General features: G+C 45.8%; 1 protein-coding gene and 2 long non-coding RNA genes across 4 annotated transcripts; 1 reads left to right on the top strand and 2 right to left on the bottom strand.

Annotated features, from left to right (window-relative positions):
* Positions 1 to 10,371: 10,371 nt before the first annotated feature.
* On the bottom strand, positions 10,372 to 17,207 carry LOC127345753 (uncharacterized). Its single transcript, XR_007878949.2, has 2 exons — positions 16,774 to 17,207; positions 10,372 to 10,710 (listed from the first exon to the last, which is right to left on the bottom strand). It is a non-coding gene; the product is annotated as an uncharacterized lncRNA (long non-coding RNA).
* LOC127345749 (uncharacterized) lies at positions 11,757 to 13,321 on the bottom strand. Its single transcript, XM_051372280.2, has 2 exons — positions 12,304 to 13,321; positions 11,757 to 12,228 (listed from the first exon to the last, which is right to left on the bottom strand). Exons 1-2 carry the CDS (start codon positions 13,195 to 13,197, stop codon positions 11,821 to 11,823), a joined length of 1,302 nt encoding a protein of 433 aa, XP_051228240.1. The 5' UTR covers positions 13,198 to 13,321; the 3' UTR covers positions 11,757 to 11,820.
* Positions 13,534 to 16,409, top strand: LOC127345751 (uncharacterized). 2 transcript variants are annotated; one of them, XR_007878944.2, is made up of 3 exons: positions 13,534 to 14,942; positions 15,033 to 15,861; positions 15,944 to 16,408. It is a non-coding gene; the product is annotated as an uncharacterized lncRNA (long non-coding RNA). The 2 variants fall into 2 exon arrangements; XR_007878945.2 differs by having other exon boundaries at positions 13,585 to 15,208; positions 15,676 to 15,861; positions 15,944 to 16,409.
* Positions 17,208 to 22,157: the final 4,950 nt, after the last annotated feature.

Raw genomic sequence — 22,157 nt, 5'->3', positions numbered from 1 at the left:
TGCACAGTTTGAAGATAGGCATGAACAAATATGGCAGATTGTTCAATCCCACACTTACCATCTCCAAAGATAATATTATTCCTCAGGTGCCATGTTCTCCACCACAAGAACAGAATTTTAGCTCTAATTTGCTCATTGACCTGACTTAGGCTAATTATAGCCCAATCTGGCCCTGTGTTATTGAAGAATTGATCATCAGGAAGACCCCAATCGTCCCTAAGCCTGTTTCTTAACGCAACTGCCTTTGAGCATTTAATCATCGCATGATAAATTCTTTGAGCCTCCATACCACATATTTGACAAGTAGGAATAATATCCATGTGTCTCTGGCATCTCAAGTCCTGAACACCAAGCGCATTGTTGACAAGTTTCCAACCGAACACTCTCACCTTAGGAGGGACTTTAGCTTTCCATATAATGTCCCACATAGCTCTTTCAGCAGCCGGTTTGGAGCTAATTCCAGGGGCATGTTCATTTAACTTTATATCAAGACCCAATCTATATGCACTTCTCACAGAGAAGACCCCATTCTTCTCATAATTCCAAGCAATGAAGTCATCACCATTCAGGGAAGGAATATTAATTTGAAGAACCTCATCAGCATCAGGCTTATAGAAAATCTCTCTGACAATATCCTCTTTCCATGTCTTAGTAGTTAGGTCAATTGCAGGCATCATGGCGAAGCTGGCGTGCTTGCTGGCGCGGCAAAAGGGGGACGGAATGGCTCGAGTAGCTTCCATGTCTGTGGCGGTACTCGCGGCAGGTTTTGGAAAGGGACGACGGCGACGGGTCCTGGGAGTAGGGGTGGCCATGTCTGGCGGCTAGCTGGATCAGAGGGCCGTGCGTGTGCAAGAGAAGAAAGGGAGAGGAGGACGAGAGCGACCAGGCGACGCGGTGTACTGGCGCGTCCAGAGTGGTGCTGGTGCACGCTCTGGCGTGCCCAGTCGTGGTGACCACAAGTTGTCCAGGGCGTTGTCGTCTTCCATTTTACCTGGGACGATGTCTAGTGTGTTCAGCGTGTAAAGTTAGAGCTATGTGACAAGGTGCTGTGGAGAGGAGAGGGCCAGGGTAGGGTTTGACATTGTGGTGATCATAGGGTCGGCATGGAGTGGCATGGGGATGGTGCAGGGCTGTCCTTGGGCTAAATCCTGCATGGTTGTGATCAGTGATGTGAGGTGAGCTCAGTAGGCAAGGTGATGGTGACCAGAAGGGTAGTATAGCTAGGGTTGGCATGGTGGTGTCCAAATTCATGGCATGGCTTGGCATTGATCCTTTTGTGCATGATTTTGGTGTAACCAGGGTGCTGCAAGTTTGAGTGTGGTGAGGTGAAACTATTTGACATGGTGCACAAGATAGGAGAGGCTAGATGGGTGCACATTGGATTTATTCAAGAATGTGTATGTGGTACATGAAATGATGTGGCATGCTTGAGATGGTGATCATGGCCAAGGAGGGGTCACTTCATTGATGTGCTTTCAGAGTACAAAGGGGTACTATCAAGGGTGGCAAGAGAGGGAGAGAGAAAAAGTGAGAAAGTGATGAGTAAAGTGGTTGTACCTCCATTTGATTCTATGTGTACTTCTTCCCTTTAATGCAATGATCTCTCTTGTACTTATTTTTGATCAAATTTCTGCATGGATGTGTCCTAAATGATGTTGGGCAACTATGTGTGGCATTGGTTTGAAATTTGGAGAAGTTTGGTGGAAATTCAAATAGTGGAGGGAATCTAGAATCTATTTCAAAGTGGCATCTTGGCTTGACTATTTTGAGCATTGGTCAAAGATTTGGTCAATGTGGTCAACACGAAAAATGTTCATCTTGATGAGGTCTTGGATGAGGTGCAAAGAGTTGTTAAGGTTTGGTTTAAGAATCTCTTAATAAAAGGGCTCAAAGTGGGTAAGATATTAAAAAGGTCAAAAATGACCATTATCACATGCCACATGCAATTTTCATTTCTTTGATTTTTGATTTGTTTTTTCTTGATCCAATTGATGTTGTTGATGGTTGAAATGGTATGGAGGAGTGCTCCAACCATTCACCACAAGTTTAAAGGTTAATTGCTTAAATTCACAAATTGGCTAATTACTCTCATATGCCTCTATGGCATTTTTATTTTCTTTTTATTTTCTTTGGTTTCACCTTGGATTTGGTTTGATAAGTACTAGGTATGGTTTATGAAGGTTTTCCCAACCTCTAAACAAAGTATAAAGGCCTAGGGTAAAGTTTCACAAAAATAGCCATAGGCACATAGGCCTTTTTCTTATTTAATTTCCTTTTTATTTGGTTTTAACTTGGATGGTGAAAAGAGGGGTGAGGTTTAGGGTTTAAGATCATTTCAAAATACTTCAACAAACAAATCATGGCAATAGTACAAGAATTAAGCATGCTCACTATGCATAGCCCAATTTGTAATAAAAGTTTTTGTTGGTTCCAAAATTTGGAAAAAGGGAAATTCATTTTCTTTGTTTTGAAATTTTTGGGATGTTACAGGAAGACGGAGGCGGGAAGCAGTGGAAAGCGCGGGAAGAAAATAGGCGAGAACGCAGTGGCGCGGGAAACTTTCATCCCGGGTGGGGGCTCAAACCGGGACAAAAGATGGGGAGGCCTTATCTGGGGGAGGCTTATCTGGGAGGGCCTTATCTGGGGGGTGGCTGACGTGTGGGCAACCATTAGTCCCGGCTGGTGGGTACAACCGGGACTTAAGGTGGTTTTTGTGTCGTCTATAAAAGGAGCATCGATACGCCATGGAAAGCAGCTCAACAAGCCAACCTAGAAGGTAGGGAGAGTTTCATCCCCATGGATGGAGGAAAGAGTTGGGAAATCTCCCGTGGCGGAACTTCTCGAAGATGTCGTTGGTGCACAGGCCCTGCGGCATCTTCAGAAGTTCCGCCTCGAAAAAAATTCCCTGCAAGCCCGTGAAAGACTCCATCTCCTCTAACAGTGTTGGGGAAAGGGTTGGGAAATCTCCTGTGGCGGAGCTTCTCGAAGATGTCGTTGGTGCTCATGCCCTACGGCATCTTCGGAAGTTCCGCCTCGGAAAAATTTCCCTGCAAGCCGGTGAAAGACTCCATCTCCTCTAACAGTGTTGGGGAAAGGGTTGGGAAATATCCCGTGGCGGAGCTTCTCGAAGATGTCGTTGGTGCTCACGCCCTACGGCATCTTCGGAAGCTCCGCCTCGGAAAAATTTCCCTGCAAGCCCGTGAAAGCTACTTAACTAGTAAAACAAGCCAACCATCTCCATTGTTAATATCTTACATACAGTAACATCATTACACAAAAATAAATGGGAAAGTGATTTCCATATTGAGATACACAAGTTATGATCCCTATCTAGTCTTCTGAGTTTTCTTCGTGTGTTTCCCTTTCTTCTGATTGCGATGCAACCATGGACAATCTTCATTATTTAACATGGTGCTTGTGTCAGTTTTCACCTTGAAGGGTGGAATATTATCAAACTTATTATAATCTTCTGACATGTCTGTCTTGTCCTCTACTGCCACGATGTTTCTTTTTTCTGAAAGAACTATGTGGCGCTTTGGCTCATCATATGATGTGTCCTCTTGCCTTTCTTTTCTTTTTTTCGGTTTGGTAGACATGTCCTTCACATAAAAAACCTGAGCCACTTCACTGGCTAGGACGAATGGTTCGGTGTCGTACCCTAGATTCTTGAGATCCACTGTAGTCATTCTGTACTGCGGGTCTATTTGTACCCCGTCTTTCAGGTTTAACCATTTGCACGGGAACAAAGGGACCTTAAAATTAGGTCCATAGTCAAGTTCCCATATCTCCTCTATGTACCCATAATATGTGACCTTCTTCCCATTGTCCTCTGCTGCATCAAAGCGGACACCACTGTTTTGGTTGGTGCTCTTTTTATCTTGGGCGATCGTGTAAAATGTATTCCCATTTATCTCGTACCCTTGAAAAATTGATATAGTCGAAGATGGTTGCTTGGCCAACAAGTATAGCTGTTCTTCATCAGTGACATTAATGAGACGTGTTTGCAACCAACCGCCGAAAGTCTTCATGTGTTCTCCATCAATCCAATCTTCACGTTGCTCCGGGTATTCAGAGCGTAAAATATTCTTGTGTTCCACTTTGTACGGAGCCACCAAGCTGGAATTATGTAGAACTGTGTAGTGTGCTTAAGTGAAAGAATGTCCATCCATACACATTGTTGCTTTCTTTCCTAGCGTGCCTTTTCCACGCAGTCTCCCCTCATAGCGCGATTCAGGAACACCGATCGGCTTAAGGTCGAATAAAGTCAACACAAAACTCAATGACCTCCTCTGTTCTATAGCCCTTGGAGATGCTTCCTTCTGGCCTAGCACGGTTATGAACGTATTTCTTCAAGACTCCCATGAGTCTCTCAAAGGGGAACATGTTGTGTAGAAATACAGGACCGAGAACGCCAATCTCTTCGACCAGGTGAACAAGGAGTTGCGTCATAATATTGAAGAAGGATGGTGGGAACACCAACTCGAAGCTGACTAGACATTGCACCACATCCTTCTATAAATTTTGTAGAGTTAGTGGATTGATCACCTTCTGAGAAATTGCATTGAGGAACGCACATAGCTTCACAATGGGTACTCGAACATTTTCCGGTAGAAGCCCCCTCAATGCAACCGGAAGTAATTGTGTCATAATCACGTGGCAGTCGTGAGACTTTAGGTTTTAAAACTTTTTCTCTGACATGTTTATTATTCCCTTTATATTCGACGAGAAGCCAGACGGGACCTTGATGCTACTCAGGACTTCAAAAAAGATCTCCTTCTCTTCTTTGGTAAGAGCGTAGCTGGCAGTACCTTGATACTTCTCTGGATTCAGGTTGTTTCCTCCGTGGATACATTTCTGGTCCTGTCATGCATCCGGTGTATCTTTTGTCTTCCCATACACGCCCAAGAAGTTTAGCAGCTTCACGCTAAGATTTTTCGTCACGTGCATCACGTCGATTGCAGAGTGAACCTCTAGGATTTTCCAGTAGGGTAGCTCCCAAAATATAGACATCTTCTTCCACATGGGTGCGTGTCCGTCAACATCATGCGGAACAGATTGTCCGCCAGGACCCTTTCCAAATATCACTTTTAAATCCTTGACCATATCATATATAACATCCCCAGTAGGGCGGGTAGGCTTCGTTCGGTTATCTGCCTCACCTCTGAAATGCTTTCCTCTCTTTCTTACGTGATGTTGTTTTGGAAGAAATCGACGATGCCCCAGGTACACATTCTTGTTTCTCAAATATATACTGTCAGTCTCACCTAAACAGTGTATGCATGCATTGTATCCCTTGTTTGACTGTCCTGAAATATTACTAAGAGCAGGCCAATCATTGATGGTTACAAACAACAACGCTCGTAGGTTAAATTCTTTTTGTTCGTGCTCATCCCACACAGGTACACCTTCTTCACGCCACAACTGTAAAAGTTCTTCAACCAATGGCCTCAGGTACACATCAATGCCGTTGCCGGGTTGCCCCGGGCCTTGGATAAGCACTGACATCATAATGAACTTCCGCTTCATGCACAACGAAGGAGGACGGTTATAGATACATAGAGTCACCGGCAGGTGCTATGACTGGAGCTCTGCTCCCCGAAAGGATTAAAGCCATCTGTACTTAGACCAAATCTTAAGTTCCTTGCATCATCTGAAAATGACTTGACCTCTCTGTCGATTTTTCTCCACTGCGACCCGTCAGCGGTGTGTCTCAACATCACATCTTTCTTACGGTCCTCTTTGTGTCATCGCAACAATTTGGCATGCTCTTTATTTTGAAACAAACGTTTCAACCGTGGTATTATAGGAGCATAACACATCACCTTCGCAGGAACCCTCTTCCTGGGGGTGGACTCGCCCTCAACATCGCCAGGGTCATCTCGCATGATCTTATACCTCAATGCACCACATACCGGGCATGCATTCAAATTCTCGTACTCCTCGCGGTAGAGGATGCAGTCATTGATGCATGCATGTATCTTCTGCACCTCTAATCCTAGAGGGCAGACAACCTTCTTTGCTTCGTACGTACTATAGGGAAATACGTTCTCCCCTGGAAGCATCTTCTTTATTATTTTCAGCAACTTTTCAAATCCCTTGTCAGAAGTACCATTCTCTGCCTTCCATTGCAGCAATTCCAGTGTGGTACCCAGCTTTTTCTGGCCATCTTCGCAATTTGGGTACAACAGTTTGTTGTGATCCTCTAACATTTTCTCCAACTTCAACCTCTCCTTTTCACTTCCGCAGTTTATCTTCGCATCAAGAATGGCCCGACCCAAATCGTCATCGGGGTCATCAAAAATGGGCTCTTCTTCAGCTTCGTCTTCCCCCATTATACTATCACCGTCTTCAGTGAACATAGGATAGTTGTCACTATCCTCTTCTTCTTCGTTGTCTTCCATTATAACCCATCTTTCTTCGTGCTTGGTCCAACAATTATAGCCGGGCATGAAACCGTTCTCAAGCAGGTAGACGTGAAGCGTCTTTGAGGTAGAGTAATCCTTCGTATTCTTACAGGAACTACATGGACAATAAATGAAACCATTCGACCGCATGTTTGCCTCAGCCACGTTGAGAAAATAATGCATGCCAGTAATGAAGTCGGGATGGCATCGGTCACCGTACATCCATTGTCGATTCATCTGCATTATATAAGTATATCAAAAATCATTAATTACACAACATCATGGATATATGAGTGACCAACTTAATTAATATTCAAGTTCATCACATAAAACTACGTTTTTTTTTATAAAAAAGAAGAGGCTCATCGAGGTGGTGCCGGCTAGGGGACGACGCTGGCGATCGACGGCGGTGAGGACGGGGACGATACTAAAACCTATAAAACATACTTTAATTTAAGCTCAAATTGCATATAAAAAGAATGAAATCCCTAACTTAGGCATTTCATCGAACACCTTGCTAGCACTAGAAAAATAATACGAGTTAAACTAGCAAAGAAATGAGCTAAATTAGGAACGCCGGAAGAAAGGATGATATTGCTAACCCTTGGATAGATGGGTGCCGTCAATCTTGATAAAATGGTGGAGAAAAATGGAGATTTGTTGGAGTGTGAGAGGTGCAAAATATTTGGAAATGTGAGAGGAGAAGGAGAAGGGAAAATGAGATGTAGGGATCGGGCTAAAGAAATAGGGCAGGGACCCTTTAGTACCGGTTCTTCAGATGAATCGGTACTAAAGGTGCAGCTCTGGCCCCACCTCCGCCTCAAAATTGGACGGAAATCCTTTCGTACCGGTTCGTAACACGAACCGGTACAAAAGGCCCTCAACGAACCGGTATTGATGTTCCTCAGCCGCTTGGGCAAAGCAACTGGTACTAATGCACCCTTTAGTACCGGTACTAAAGGCTTAGACGGATGCCCATTTTTCTACTAGTGTACATATATAAACCATCGATATTGTTTGTCAAGGGTGGTGGGTCTCTTGCGGCTACAACTAGAACATGAACATATGATCGATTAATTGAGCTTTTCTCAATGGACCAGTGGATTTTTTTCTCGATAGGGAAAAAACTAGGTGGGTAACAGTGGTATTTCGGAAATACCAGAAATACCGGCCAAGTAACAGCCGAGATTTGACAAACCAATTTAATATTTCGTTCAAAATTTATTAAAACAAATTGATCAAATTATTTGAATACCGAAAAAAATCATTTGATATGCTTTTTTCTAAGTGGTAACCGGCAGAACTGGTTTCCGCCGAAATATCGGAAATACCGGCCGAGAAAAAACACTGCAATGAACATATAGTGCAAGCTACTCTCTCCGATTCAAATTAATTGACTTCACTTTGTCTAGATACGAATGTATCTGTATGCGTTTGTTGACTAGGTACATTCGTATGTAGATAAAGTCGAGTCAATTAATTTAGATCGGAGGCAGTAGCATATCTAAAGAAACTAATTTCGCTTTTTCTCAACGGACAGCTATTCTCATTACCGTATCCAATTCAATTCGTACTGCTTTTCCATTCAATAAATGTGTATGCAAATGTATTATTGTTAATTATAAAAAGCAGAGTACGGTCATTCTCAAAAATGTCATAAAGGACTACATTTGGTGACCCTAAGAATAACATGGTATGTGTTACTCTTAAAGTACAAAAACAATGCCTATATATATATGTGGCTCATATCATTTTCTCAGCTAAAAGGTCTCACTAGAATAATCTTGCAGTACGCTATACAAAATGGTCTCTTAGTTTTCTTGGCTGAACATATGTAGAAATGCAAGGGAGATCTGAGGGTCGCATTCTCAAACAACACATGCCATTCTAGGAGTGGAAGGCATCAGAAATTCGGGTCATACCACAGATTACGAAGTAAGATAAGGATGTGGACTGAAGCCCAAAAGAATGCGGCACCAACACTGCGCTTATCCTTTATGATGCAATTGAAATGTACAACTTTGGGTGCTTAATTTTCTTCTACTTAGGCGATTCGAGATGCTTTGTAAATATAAGCACTATCTGTTTTCAAGGACTAAATATTTATAAACAAGGATATACTTTAGCAAATAACCCGCTAAAATAGTGGGTTCACAACCAAACTTTAGACGAAAAAAGGGTCATGTTAAAATGCTCAATCGCTTACACAAAATGGAATCTAGGAGATAGAAAAATAATTTCAAATTCATACTATAATTTGCTTTGAAACATAGAAGCTCCAAACACATTGTTGTTGCTACCTGCTTCGCTTGCAATTCCTGCAGTTGTCAGCCTAGTTTTGCGGTCTCAACACCAACCTGATTCTAGGCCATGGCAGTACTACACGGTAAGGATTTTGGATCACTCCAAACTGCCTCTATATGTAAACAGAATATCCCTAAATACATTTTGGGCACTTTTAAAACAGCCCAAGATATTTCTGTACCTAAATAAAGTAAGGACAGTTTGATTGAAGTGTTCCAAAGGGAATTTATGGGCACTTTGATATGTGTCCCAAAAGATTTGTGGCATTTTAAGAACTGCCCCAAAATGTATAAGAAGTGCCACAAAACACAATTAGAGGCAAGTTTAAGAAATAACCCAAAATACAACTAGAGGCAACTCTAAGAAATGCCCCGTGGAACCATCCTGGTTGTAACGCTCTCTAGTTTCGTTCTCTCGTTGCACACTCTCCACTACGAAACATACATTGCAATTGCACTCGTCCCAGGGGCACATTGAGGAGTGCTCCGCTCGTGTCTCCGAGGAATGCATGTTCCATTTTTATTTAGAACTTAAAAATATGTGTGCTTCGGCTCATGTTTGTATTGTATCGTCAATGGATCCGGAAAAGGGAGGGTAATGTATAATTATGTAGGAAATATGGATATCTCAGTATTATAGAGTGACACTAGGGACACCCCTTTATGGAAATGGCAGAGAGACAAGCCACGGTTAAATGTAAATGCGCTTGGCCAAGGAGGCCTTCCAAAGACGGTCCGAACCCGCGGAGATAACGTGGGCAACAGTAAAAAATTCTTCCATCCATGTTGTATATTATAGTTGTAGTGCGGTGAGATGATCTCAAAATATTACGATATTGAGGCATATTACAGTATATATCTAACTGGAGTAGGATTTTTATTTCCGTACTATAAAATTATAATTTGAATTTGTTTATATGCGCTAGAGTTAGCTTGTCCTCCTCCCGGCGGCTTGGCATGCATGCCATGTCAATGGATCTTCACCGTCTCCACCAGTCGTCTCTTTTCGGTATTGGTGCATGCCGTATTGGCCCAACTTGCTAGAGCCATGATAATAATTTAATTATGTCTTATTGATACTAGAGTTTTTAGGGGAATTCATTCGCAAAAAGAGTTTTTTGGGGAATTAGAGGGATAATTTTTAAGGGGAGCCAACCTTTGCCTGATCCATTGAAATCTCCATAAAACTCTAATCCTCAATCCACTAGGTAGGAGTAGTGTAATGAAAATTGAGAAAAATACACTAATATAGGAAAAAGTGAGAATTAAATTAACCAATACTCCTACACTATATTTTGCAAAGTATATAAATGAGGTAATTGCACCAGACATACAAAAAGTTGTCATCCAGGTGCAAATTCATACAACTTTTTGCAACTTGTGATGTAGCGGTACAAATAGTTGTCATCTGAGTGCAAAAACATACAAAACCAATCAGGACCTGACACTTGTCCACCACAATGGCTCTAGCCCAGCTCAGTTTTTAACATATCCACCCCTAAGTTCCACACAAATCCCATCGCAGTCCTAGTTCGCTCAGGCTCATACATATTTACATGAAGCACCCCATTCTCTTTTGATTTCTTGTCCCAGTACCCAGATGAACTATCACTGCCCTCCCTTGCGCCGTGGTGTGATGTGACGTTGCCTTATTTCCAGGACTGTTTCATTTCAAGTTTCACACATACATCTTTCAATGAGATCCCCTTACACACAAACAGCTACATATTATGGGCCAACATATTATCAGGCTCCTTTTCTATCCCTATAACTAAGCTCTAGCTTCTGCATTTTTTCACTTTCATCATCATCATCATCATAATCTTCATTTTCGTTTGCATTTTCTTCACCTTTTTCACCAATAATTACTGGTTGTGACACAAAATTGAAATCTGCAAGAACACTATCACTAGAACAATCAACTTTCTCGCTAACCCGCACCGCCGTGCTGCCCGTCACCCAGCTAGGCTTGTTGTTGGTAATTCCTTGATCAGTTTCTCAACCTAGATGAACAAAACGAACCTTCAGATTTCAGAAACAATTTGACATGCATATCAGGCTTGCTTTACTGGAACCTCGATGCAATAATTTTGGATGGTCAGCTAGAAGTTAGCAATTCACCAGTTTTTTTTCGAACATTGGGAAAAACTACGCTTTATGATATATTACGAATTTTGATGTTGCTTTGCACAAACTTCATATGCATTGGTCAATGGTAGTTGATCTTCCCTAGTGCATCCAGAACTGAAATACTACGATGGAGGAAGTACAGGTCGTCATCTTTATGAAAAATTAACAAGGAACACTGTAGTGCAGTTGTACTTCTGCTTGGCACAGAGAGGGTAGAAGTCTACAATTACACACATGGTTTGTGAGTCCGCTCTATTGTAGTTATCTATGTATGTTACTAATGAAAACCAACCAACAGTGCAATCTGTTTGCTTGACTGATGAGTTAGCTCTGTCTAGTTATCTACGTATCTTACTGATGAAAGACAACGGAAAGACCAAACTACCAATAGCGCAACCCAATTGAAACTTGTGGATTCATTTCTCAATACAATATATATGTTTACGTAATTGTCGTCCATATTTATATGTATTTTTTATCATCATATCTTTTCCTATCCAATGTATGAGTCTATTGCACTGGTAATTATACCCTATATAAAAGGTAATCAGTTTACCCGCCCCAGATTAGTTTGGGTACTGTAGATGGCCAATTTTTCATGGTTTTAGTACATCCGTTCAGCGACACGTAGCCTCATATTTATCTCTTGGTAAGTTTGACTGATCTTTTCTTTTTCTTCTCCTTTTTATTTGGGTGAGATGGTTACCGGCAACAGGTTGGCCTTTTATTTCCTTCCTACTCTCCCGGTGATCACGATAGAAATTAATGGGGTGGGTTCTTCCGAGCACTTCTACCATGTTTTACGGGGTGGGGATACGGGTTCTGCTATCTCGTCCGTGTTTTCGACCCCTCAAAACAGGGTTTTAGACAGTAATTTGCACAACAATTTCAGATCAAACATAGCACATCCAATTTCAGATCAAACATAGCCACGGAAGTTCCCAAATGTGATCAAACATAGCCACGGAAGTTCCCAAATGTGATCAACCATCAACGAGTCCATCGCCACCGGCGCCACCACTCGCCGGAGACTCACCTTGAGCACTTGCAGCACGAGCTTCACGCGCAGCCTTCTTCCTCGCAATGATGTCCGCCTTGGTCTCGTTCCACCACGCCAGCTGATCCTCGTCCATGCCGTCGGTGCGCATCATCATGATATCCCTCTCCTCGGCCAAGAGCTCCTTCATGGCCTTGGCTTCTTTGAGTGCGATCATCTTCATGTCAAGCTCGGCCTTCAACTTGGCATCTTCCCGCTCCTTCTTGCACTTTGGCTCGTTATCCCTCAACTTCCACTTAGGAAGATGTTGAAGGATGGAAAAGCAATGATGAAATTGAAATTCCTTGTTCTTCGAGCCGGCCATGTCCTTGTACCGTGCTTGAGCATACTTGGGCTGCACAACAATAGTATGTGATGTTTCCACATCATCAACACATAATATGGATAGCAACAAACAAGGAAAACTTACATAGTCCTCCGGCACGCATCCACTAGGGGGGTTGTCGGCCACTTGATCCATGGCAGCACTCCAACGAGAACAAGCCGGTTTGATGATGTTCCATCGGCCTTCAAGGGAGCGGTAGGATCTGTCGGCCATGCTCTTCGTGCGAGGCTTCAGCTGGTGGTACAGATCCTCAATGCGCTGCCAATAGCGCTTGCCGCCTTGGTCCACTCCGGTGCACGCATCCATCCCCACCTTGCTCCAAGCACGGACCAAGATGGCGTCTTCGATCTCGCTGTAGTTCGCCGTGCGTGGCTTCGGCGTCGACGAAGAACCGGCGGCAACCGGATCAACCTCAACCACCTCCTCCTCGTCACCCTCATCCTCCTCCTCGTCATCAATCTCTTCGACGTTGCACTCCCCATCGAATGCATCGATACCGGTGTCCAAATTCACCGCGGAACCGTTGAGCATGTCCATGTAGGATGTTGTGGACTCAAGATCGAACACCTTGTCTACGTCCATGGTGGGTGGCGGCGGCGCGGGCGGCGCATCGGACGGAACGGAGGGAGGAGAGGTCGTGGCCTTGGATGGCGGTGGAGGCGTGAGGCCGATGCGGCTGATTGCCTTTGTCCGCACCTTGGCCGGCGCGGCGCCCCTCGGCCCGGCCGCCTTGGTCTTCATCCTGCCCTTCTTGGCAGCCGGCGGGGCTTCGGCCGGCGAAGCTGCGGCCGGCGAAGCTGCGGCCGCCGTAGGAGCTTCGAAGAATTGCTTCGGAATCCTCTTCCTCTTCGACGGGATGGTGGCGGAGATCATGGCCGACACGACGCCGGCGTTCGGCGGACCTCCGACGGAGACATCAACCACCGCGGCCGAAGGAGGTGCATCACCGGCGGTAGGCGGCTCTTGCGGACGATCCATGGCAGCGGGATCCGGCCGGGAAGGGCGGGGCGGAGGAGATCGGGCGGCGGCGGCGGCGGTTGGCTTCAGCGAAACCCTTCGCGCGCAGTGGAGTGGGCGATACCGGTTTGGCCCTCTATCCACGCTCCCACCCCGCACAAGTAGGGGGCGACGACCCGCCCCGTAATCGAAAACAGGAAAAATCGATGCGGGGGCCGTTTTTACGGGGCGTGCTAGACGGCCGGGTAGAGCCGAAACCCGTATTCCGGCGGTTATTATACGGGTTTGCCCCTTTTAAGGGGTCTGTTAGACATGCTCTTAGTTTGTTACATAATTTGTGGTATGAGTAGTTTGATTCTATAACAGCTGATGACACTATCATCCTTTTTAGGTATGCTGCTGACGTTACCATTTGGACAGCTCATTACTTCCATTTTCGGACCAATCTCTAATGATTTTTCATTTGTCATCATCAACCAACGAGGTGAGATCAGAATCATATTTGCTAAGTTGTCGGTGCCTGAGCCACATAGGTCGGGTTGTCCACACGGTTCACCGGCTATTCTTTCCTTTAGGATTCATGAATCTTGGTCTTCCAGCAAAGGTTGCATACTATATATGAGTTATAATTTACTTAAGGGATAAGATTAAGTCAAGAAAGTTGTTTTAATTTACTTAAAAGTTAAATACTACCACCGCCAGTGTATTACGTGCAGCAGTTCTGAACCATGTGCCTATTTTACTGGAATATGATACATCAGAAATCTTGGAAGCGATAATAAAAAACATGTATTCAAACACTAATTTTGCAGGGCATTTCTAATTCTGTTTTTAGAATGCATGCCAATCAGCCAATAACTTACCTTTAGCAAATGTTTCCCTCATTCCTACAGGAAGACAATGAATGGTTGACCACCTGGATATGTTGATTGTTATTGTTTTATTCTAGAATGATATATTGTGGTTTGGAAGTGCATCCATTTCAAAAGTTAAGATGCACACAACACTTCTCAGATACAGGAATGTTGTGTTGAATTAAGAGACTGGTTTAGAAATCTCTAGACTGATCTCTTAGCTTATTCTTTTCACTAAAGTAGTGTCAGAAAGTGTGCCTATCTTACTTCCCTGTCCTTTTCCCTCTTGATCATGCTATTTTTGAGAATATAAATTATGATCAACTGGGATTTTCTTCCCGGCCCCATTGAGATGCATGTTCATTGATGTTCTATTTAATTGTGCATGGGATGTTCCGAGCGCATCAATGTTATGGGATTCTAGACTCCAAGAGCTGCTTGGATGCAAGAGCGTTCCCATTTCAGATTTATGAAAGTTAGTTTCTTGCCACTTAATCCTCATTAACTGGCTAGGTTCTCGCTGTATTTCTCTTTCCAGCGTCGGCTTCTGAATTTACTTCATATGTTACTGCTAATATATGCTTCCAGATTTTTCAATGGTACAGAGATATCTGCTCTACTCTTGCATTCATTCCCTTTGTTGTGCCAATCATTATCCATGCAGATCTAGGATTGTAGCGGGGCCAAATAGCCCTAAGTTTACATACTACGGTGTTCTTGATAAAATGGACAACGTAGATTATGTCTCTCTCCTGGATCATGGATTTCTTCAAGCAAAGCTAGATTATTTGTGGTAGCCTGCAAGTGCTCTGTGTAATCACTACAAGCAGTGGTAAAGTTTCTAGAAAGTGTGTTTGAATATCTTTTTGGCTACTACGACAGTCAGATGTATATTGGTGTTGTTCATGAATGGTAGGCCCTTCCTTCATTTTTTTTATCATAAAAGAGAAAGTAGCTTTATCTAAACGTTTCCCTCTAGCAGCTCAAGAAGTTTTATTGCAGGTATCAAAAGAGGTTGATGCATTTTAAATAGATTGGCACTGGAAGATTACTTGGTAATAGATTGATCCTAGAGAAGATGTAGTACGATAAAAAGATGATCTCAGGAATATGGCTTTCTCTCCATCGCATGTTAAATGCAGATCAATGTGCGTAATTTTGCGGCACCACTAAAATTGGTAACTCTTTTGCTGCAACACTTGCAATTATGTTTCTCTTTAACAGGTCTAGAGTGGTTGTAATTATACTAAAATTGGTAACCCGAGCATACGTATCAGCTACGGAAAGGTTAGTGTGCTAAAAAAATACAGAACTAGAGGCCTAGATTATAGTGGAGGATTACATTGGACTCATTTCTAAAGGATAACTTGCAAGTGACGCTGTTGAATGATGAAGCACTTTCAATCAAGATAACCCTTCATGTCCTTATATGAAATGTTGTCTTTCTTCTGAATTGTGGATTCACTGTGGAGAGCTTGAGCTCATTCAGTAGACAACTGCGTATGGGTCAGTTGGGTGTGTGGTTTCTCAGATTGTTAACCTTAAGATGTATGGCTTGCCCTGCAACCTAAATACGGTGGTAAAAACACATACTACGGCAACAACCAACAGTTCATCAAATCTATCCAATACGGTTACTGTACAGGTGCACGTCATGGTGTGCTACTGCTGAAGCTATACCAAAGAGGCTACAACTTATGGTCCTGCCACCGCACCTAGTTGACTGAACCCAGATAGACCCAACTGACAATTTTAAGTGTCCTGTACTCCATCTGTTCCTATATGTTGATGCCATCATGGGTGAATCTCTTCCTGCTTAGGTGCTATTATGGTAATCTCTCGGCTTCTACTTTCATTAGTTGTTTCTATTGAAGTGCACAAATTCAGAGCTGACCAAATAGACCTAATTGCAGGTTCGAGGTCGTATTCACTCGCTTAACTAACAAAAGGCAACCCCTGTTGATGGTTTCTCGGTTCAAAAGCTATGTGCAGAAGGTCAAGAGCTGAAGTCGCTTCATGCACCCAGTGTAACTAGAAGGGCCATACGACCACTGCTGAGTTTCCTATATGTTTTTAGGCACTAGGAAAGGCATATATGGCCACTGCTTAATTTTCTGTACCTTTCCAGGCGATGACCTGATAACTACCTCTTCCAACTATTTATTCCGCATTATGTGTTATCATGCGTATCTGTGCTACATAAATATATAATTTTTTATCTTTTCAGTTCATGTTTTTATGCTGATTATGATTGTTGTTGAGACTTTAGTGCACCTGGGGGTTGTGGTTGTGGCCTCAGGTTTCTAACTGGGACCTAAAACCTCCTAATTAATCTACTTCACAAATTCTGAGTAGGAAGGCTGTGATAAGGAGAGCACCAATAAAGCAGATTACTCATGTATTTCAATGAATAATTGGCTGCCAAAGCATACAGCTACTGCATCTACCATGTTTTTTTTTTTGCTTCAGTTTGTAGTTACCAACGGTGCTGTCGAATAGTTTCACCGAAGTGAGCGAACTGACGATTTGTTTTTTTTTCCTTCAGTTCTTAATTACCAGCCACGGTACTAGCAGGTAATTTCACCAAAATGAGCAAACTAACGGATGCTTTAAGGCATTGTAACCACCCCTCTAGCTTTTGCACTTCAAATTCTTCGGCAAGTTAACTTTGTTTTCATTCTACAGAGTAACTACAACAAAGATGAGCAGAACTGTTGAGGCACTAGCGAAAACGATAGCATACCTATCACTGATGGCTCAATCCACGATCCATCATGCTCCCGTTAGCTTGCTGGCTGCTCTGCATCGGACAAGGGCGCGCACAGCAGCTCCAGCACCGGCCACTGCCCCAGCTCGGCAAGGAGCCCACACTGATGAAGGCCGGCCTCGGCTCCCCAACGCTAGATCTCCGACTAGCTGCCGAGAGTCTGGATCCGCCGTCCTGCCCAAGGCGGCGATGTCGTTGAAGAAGAAACGAGCAGAGTACAGAGGGCATTCTACCCATGAAGCTGGTGGCCGTCCACTCTCACGGCGGCCGTCTCCGTCCCCCATCTACGATTCTACCGCTCCCGTTCACAGTATTCTCACACCATTTTGCTTCTCACCATTTAGATTGCTCACTTGGCTTTTTTTCTGTTTCTCTCCCAATCTCCGCATCATGTACACCAGAGAGTTTCATTAAACTTACCCGCATACATGTAGGCTACATTTGCTGCCGCGGCCCATTTACGTCAGCCCACTCCTATCCTACCCAAGTAATCTACCGTTAGTTCTAAAGTAAAAAGTAATCTACCGTTGACCCGCATACATGTAGGCTACATTCACTACGTAGGCCTGCTAAACAAGATGTTATGACACGGGCGCGGCGTGCCGCCACGCCAATGCCTCCTAGTATTTGTTGATTCAGGGCGGGGATAGCAAGGGACGGTGACATCGAAGTGACTGATCAATTGAGCATAGCTGGTCCACTTTGATTTGGGATTAATTAGGAATGAAAAAGCGAATCTCAAAATCAAAAATCTCTGGTGATATGTACGTATCTATAGGATTTGATTTCGTCTAACCTATCCTACTTTGGTGTAGTGATCAGTCAACTGATTGATTGCACTAACCGGTTGGAGTTAAAGAACGAGGAGCAGTCTGGGATCATACCTGGGAGACTACGTGCGAGGTGTCGAGTTGCAGGTCAAGGAACTCGCGCATGGCGGACGTGGCAGAGAGCTGCTCGAGGCCGGCGCGGAGGGTAGCGAGCGCGGCAGACGCTGCACCGCGTAAGGCAGCGACCTTGTTGTTAGATTGCACATATTGTATTTACAGTAGGACTGTATTGTAATTGTACCCAAACCCTAGGTCTCTGGCCTATTATATAAACACCGAACCTCACATCATTATACGTGTGAGGCTTCCCCCAAAACCCTTCTACATGGTATCGACTAATCTCGGTCCTACCCTAGCCGCCGCCGCCTCCCCAACCCTAGCCGCCGCCGCCGCCTCTTCGGCCGCCGCCGTCTAGGTCGGGCCGCCGCCAACCCTAGCCCCACCCCACCTTCCGCCGCCATGGTGCTCCCGCCCTCACCGACGGGACCTCCGCCGCCCTGCGGGCCGCTGCGCCGCCGCCCTCGTCACCGCCGGCGGCGCCCCGCGTCACGCCGGCCTCGTCATCCTCTCCTTCGCCGCCGGGAACTACTCCAAGTGGTGCATCTACATGCGAGCTTCTCTCGGCCGCTCCGGCTACCTCAGCCACATCGACGGCACCGTCGCCGCCGCCCCCACCAACGCCGAGTGGGCCACCGCCGACTACACCGTCCTCAACCACCTCCACGCCACCATCGACGAAGACGTCGCAGACATGATCCTTGCGGGGGATCGATCGCTCGTCGGCGTGGCTCGCGGCACGCGACCTCTTCACCGCGAACAAGGCGAACAAGGCGAACAAAGCCATCTACCTCGACAATGACTTTCGCGAGCTTGTGCAGGGATCCCTCTCCATCCACGAGTACTGTCGCCGCCAGAAGCATATCGCCGATGCGCTCTCCGACAACGAATCTCCTGTGAGCGACCGCGCCCTCGTCCTCAACACCCTGCGCGGACTCGGCCCTCGTTTCGCCTCCGCCGCCACGATCATCTCCATGACCGACCCGCTGCCCTCCTTCCTCCGCACTAGGGCGATGCTCCTGATGGAGGAGATGCAGCAGGCCAACGCGGCGGCCAACTCCGCCGCCACCGCCCTCGTCGCCCAAGCCCGCGGCCCCACCCTCCATGCCCCGGCCCTGGCTGCCGCGGTGACGGTCCCGCCCACGGCGCGCGGCGCCGGGAAGGGCAAGCAGCCGGCCAAGTAGAAGGGCCGCACCGGCGGCCGCCAGGGTGGAGGCGCCACCCAGGCCACCCAGAACGCCCGCACGCCTGCCCCTGCCGGCCCGTGGGTCTGCTTCTCCCCGGGAGCTGGCCAGTGGCGCGCCCCCTCCTCTCGGGCGGGCATTCGGGCCCTCGCCCCAGGCCTACACCGCTACCGCGCCGTCGACCTCGACGCCAACGTGGGACAACTCGGCTCTCATCGCCGCCCTCAACAATCTCGCGCTTCAGCAACGCGGTTGGGTCATGGACTCAGGCGCGTCCTCGCACATGACCAACGACGATGGTAACCTCACTCGTTCCTTCCCTCTTCGTACTCCTCACTTCGTCACCGTCGGTGATGGCACCACCATCCCTATTGATGGGTTCGATGCATGGAAAATAAAAAATTTCTATCGCAAAGACGAATAAATCCAAGATCCAATCTATGGAAAAGCCAAGATCTAATCTATGAGATCGGAGCAACGAGATAGATGAGAACTAACCCTCGTAGATCCAAAGCCTTAACGAGATCAGATCTCGTAGTTGATGTAGACGATCGTTCCGGTGCTGTAATCCGGCAGCACTTCCGTACTCGGTCGCACGTACGGTGTCGATGAAGCCCTTCCTCTCCCCGTTCCAGCGGACAGCGGAGGTGGTAGATCCCCTCAGAATCCCAGCAGCACGACGGCGTGGTGGTGGTGGTGGAGAAGAAGATTCTGCAGGGCTTCGTCAAGCCGGTGCAGAAATATGGTGGAGGAGGAGAGAGGGCGGCTAGGGTTGGAAGGAAGGGTGCAGCCAAGGGCAGCCTTAATATGTTTCTTCCTCTCCATGGGGTCCTCTATATATAGGCTCAAGGGATGCCCCAATTCGCTTGGCTTAGCAATGTGTGAATAAAGTAAACTGGCGCGCGCAAACGCGCAACGGACAGAAAAAACTGGCCGGCCGATCGGTCGCGAGGCGTCCAAGCCTTGGCCTGGCCGTGGTGGCTCCCAGCGCCCCACGCCAAGCACTTGGCTGGCTGGGTCGTGGTGCACATGGCCGTGGTGGCCACTTGGGCCCCACGCCATGGCCCATGTGCCCTTTTTTCCTTTTCTTCTTTTACCTTTATTCTTTATTCTTTTATTTATTTCTTCAAATAAATAATATACAATATTTATTAATTCTAACAATTAACAAATAATAAATAATATTTATTATTTCAAATAATTAATAAATATTATTCCTTTCCCATTAACAATTAAATAAAACATATATTTATATATTAATTCATTAATTAATATATACAATACATATTATTTAATTGACACTTCTACGAAAATACTTTCGGATAAAATCGAATTGTTTCAATTTCTCCTATATAACTCCGGACCTTTTCGAACATCTTCGGATATATCCCCGAACTTGAAATTTGACTTTCCATATATGAATCTCATTCTCCGGACCATTCCGTACCTCCTCGTGATGTCCTGGATCCCATCCGAGACTCCGAACAACATTCGGTCTCCATCTCATATTCTGAAGCTACTATACAACATCGAACCTTAAGTGCGTCACCCTACGGTTCGTGAACTATGCGGACATGATTGAGACTCCTCTCCGATCAATAACCAATAGCGGGACCTGGAGATCCATAATGGCTACCACACATTCAGCGATAACTTAGTGATCGATTGAACCATTAACATACGAAACCGATTCCCTTTGTCGCGCGATACTTTACTTGTCCGAGGTTTGATCATCGGTATCTCCATACCTAGTTCAACCTCGTTACCGACAAGTACTCTTTACTCGTACCTTGGTATGTCATCTCTTGTGACCTTGTCACATGCTTGCAAGCTAATTAGACGATATTCCACAGAGAGGGCCCAGAATATATCTATCCGTCATCGGGATGGACAAATCTCACTCTTGATCCATATGCCTCAACTCATACTTTCCGAATACTTAATCCCATCTTTATAACCACCCATTTACGCAGTGGCGTTTGATGTAATCAAAGTACCCATCCGGTGTAAGTGATTTACATGATCTCATGGTCGAAGGACTAGGTTACTATGTATCGAAAGCTTATAGCAAGTTGAACTTAATGACTTGATTTTATGCTATGCTTACTATGGGTGTGTGTCCATCACATCATTCACCTAATGATATGATCTTGTTATTAATAACATCCAATGTTCATGATCAGGAAACCATGATCATCTATTAATCAACAAGCTAGTTTAACAAGAGGCTTACTAGGGACTCTTTTCTGTTTACATAACACACATGTATCAATGTTTCCGGTTAATACAATTATAGCAGCGGGCTGGCATGTCTGACTGTCACCCCTCGCCTACACCGGTCGACACGTCCTCGAAGCTCTGCGCTTCCGACGGCGAGCTCCTCCCCGACGCCACCGACTATAGGATCATCATGGGCGGCCTTCATTACCTCACACTGACGCGCCCTGACATCTCCTACGATGTTCAGCAGGCCTGCCTTCACATGCATGCTCCGCGCACGTCTCACTTGGCTCTCGTGAAACGTGTTCTGCGGTATGTTCGGGGTACACTGGAGTTCGGCCTCCAGCTCCACGCCACCTCATCGACCGCCCTTGTGGCCTACTCCGACGCCGACTGGGCCGGCTGTCCGGACTCGCGCCGCTCCACCTCCGGTTACTGCGTCTACTTCGGTGATAGTCTCATCTCTTGGTCCTCCAAGCGACAGACCACCGTGTCCCGTTCCTCTGCAGAGGCTGAGTACCGCGCCGTCGCCCACGCCGTCGCCGAGTGCTGTTGGCTCCGCCAGTTGCTCCAGGAACTTCATCGCCCCATGAGCTCCGCCATGGTTGTCTACTGTGACAACGTCTCCGCCATCTACATGTCCTCGAATCCGGTGCAACATAAACGTACCAAGCACATCGAGATAGACATCCACTTCGTCCACGAGAAGGTGTCCTTGGGAGAGGTCCGTGTTCTACATGTTCCGTCCTCCCACCAGTTTGCGGATGTCATGACGAAGGGATTGCCGAGTCAGCTCTTCCTCGACTTTCGGTCCAGTCTCAACGTCCGAGAACCTCCCGCTGGGACTGCGGGGGGGTGTTAGGTTGCACATATTGTATTTACAGTAGGACTGTATTGTAATTGTACCCAAACCCTAGGCCTCTGGCCTATTATATAAACACCGGAACCCCACGTCATTATACGTGTGAGGCTTCCCCCAAAACCCTTCTACACTTGTCCCTGATGTCGGTGAGCGGGGCGCCGCGCGGCGACGCCCTTGAGGCGTGCGCTGAGACCGACGAAGACAAAT

The sequence above is a fragment of the Lolium perenne genome, chromosome 3 (genome assembly GCF_019359855.2).
Source record: "Lolium perenne isolate Kyuss_39 chromosome 3, Kyuss_2.0, whole genome shotgun sequence".
Classification (NCBI taxonomy): Eukaryota; Viridiplantae; Streptophyta; class Magnoliopsida; order Poales; family Poaceae; genus Lolium; species Lolium perenne.
This window is presented reverse-complemented; position numbering and strand designations above follow the sequence as displayed.

Coding starts and splice junctions, on each gene's coding strand:
- LOC127345749 (XM_051372280.2), bottom strand. CDS start 13,197: ATGGATCGTCCGCAAGAGCCGCCTACCGCCGGTGATGCACCTCCTTCG. Junction 12,229..12,303: donor GATGCGTGCCGGAGGACTAT/GTAAGTTTTCCT, acceptor ATTGTTGTGCAG/CCCAAGTATGCTCAAGCACG.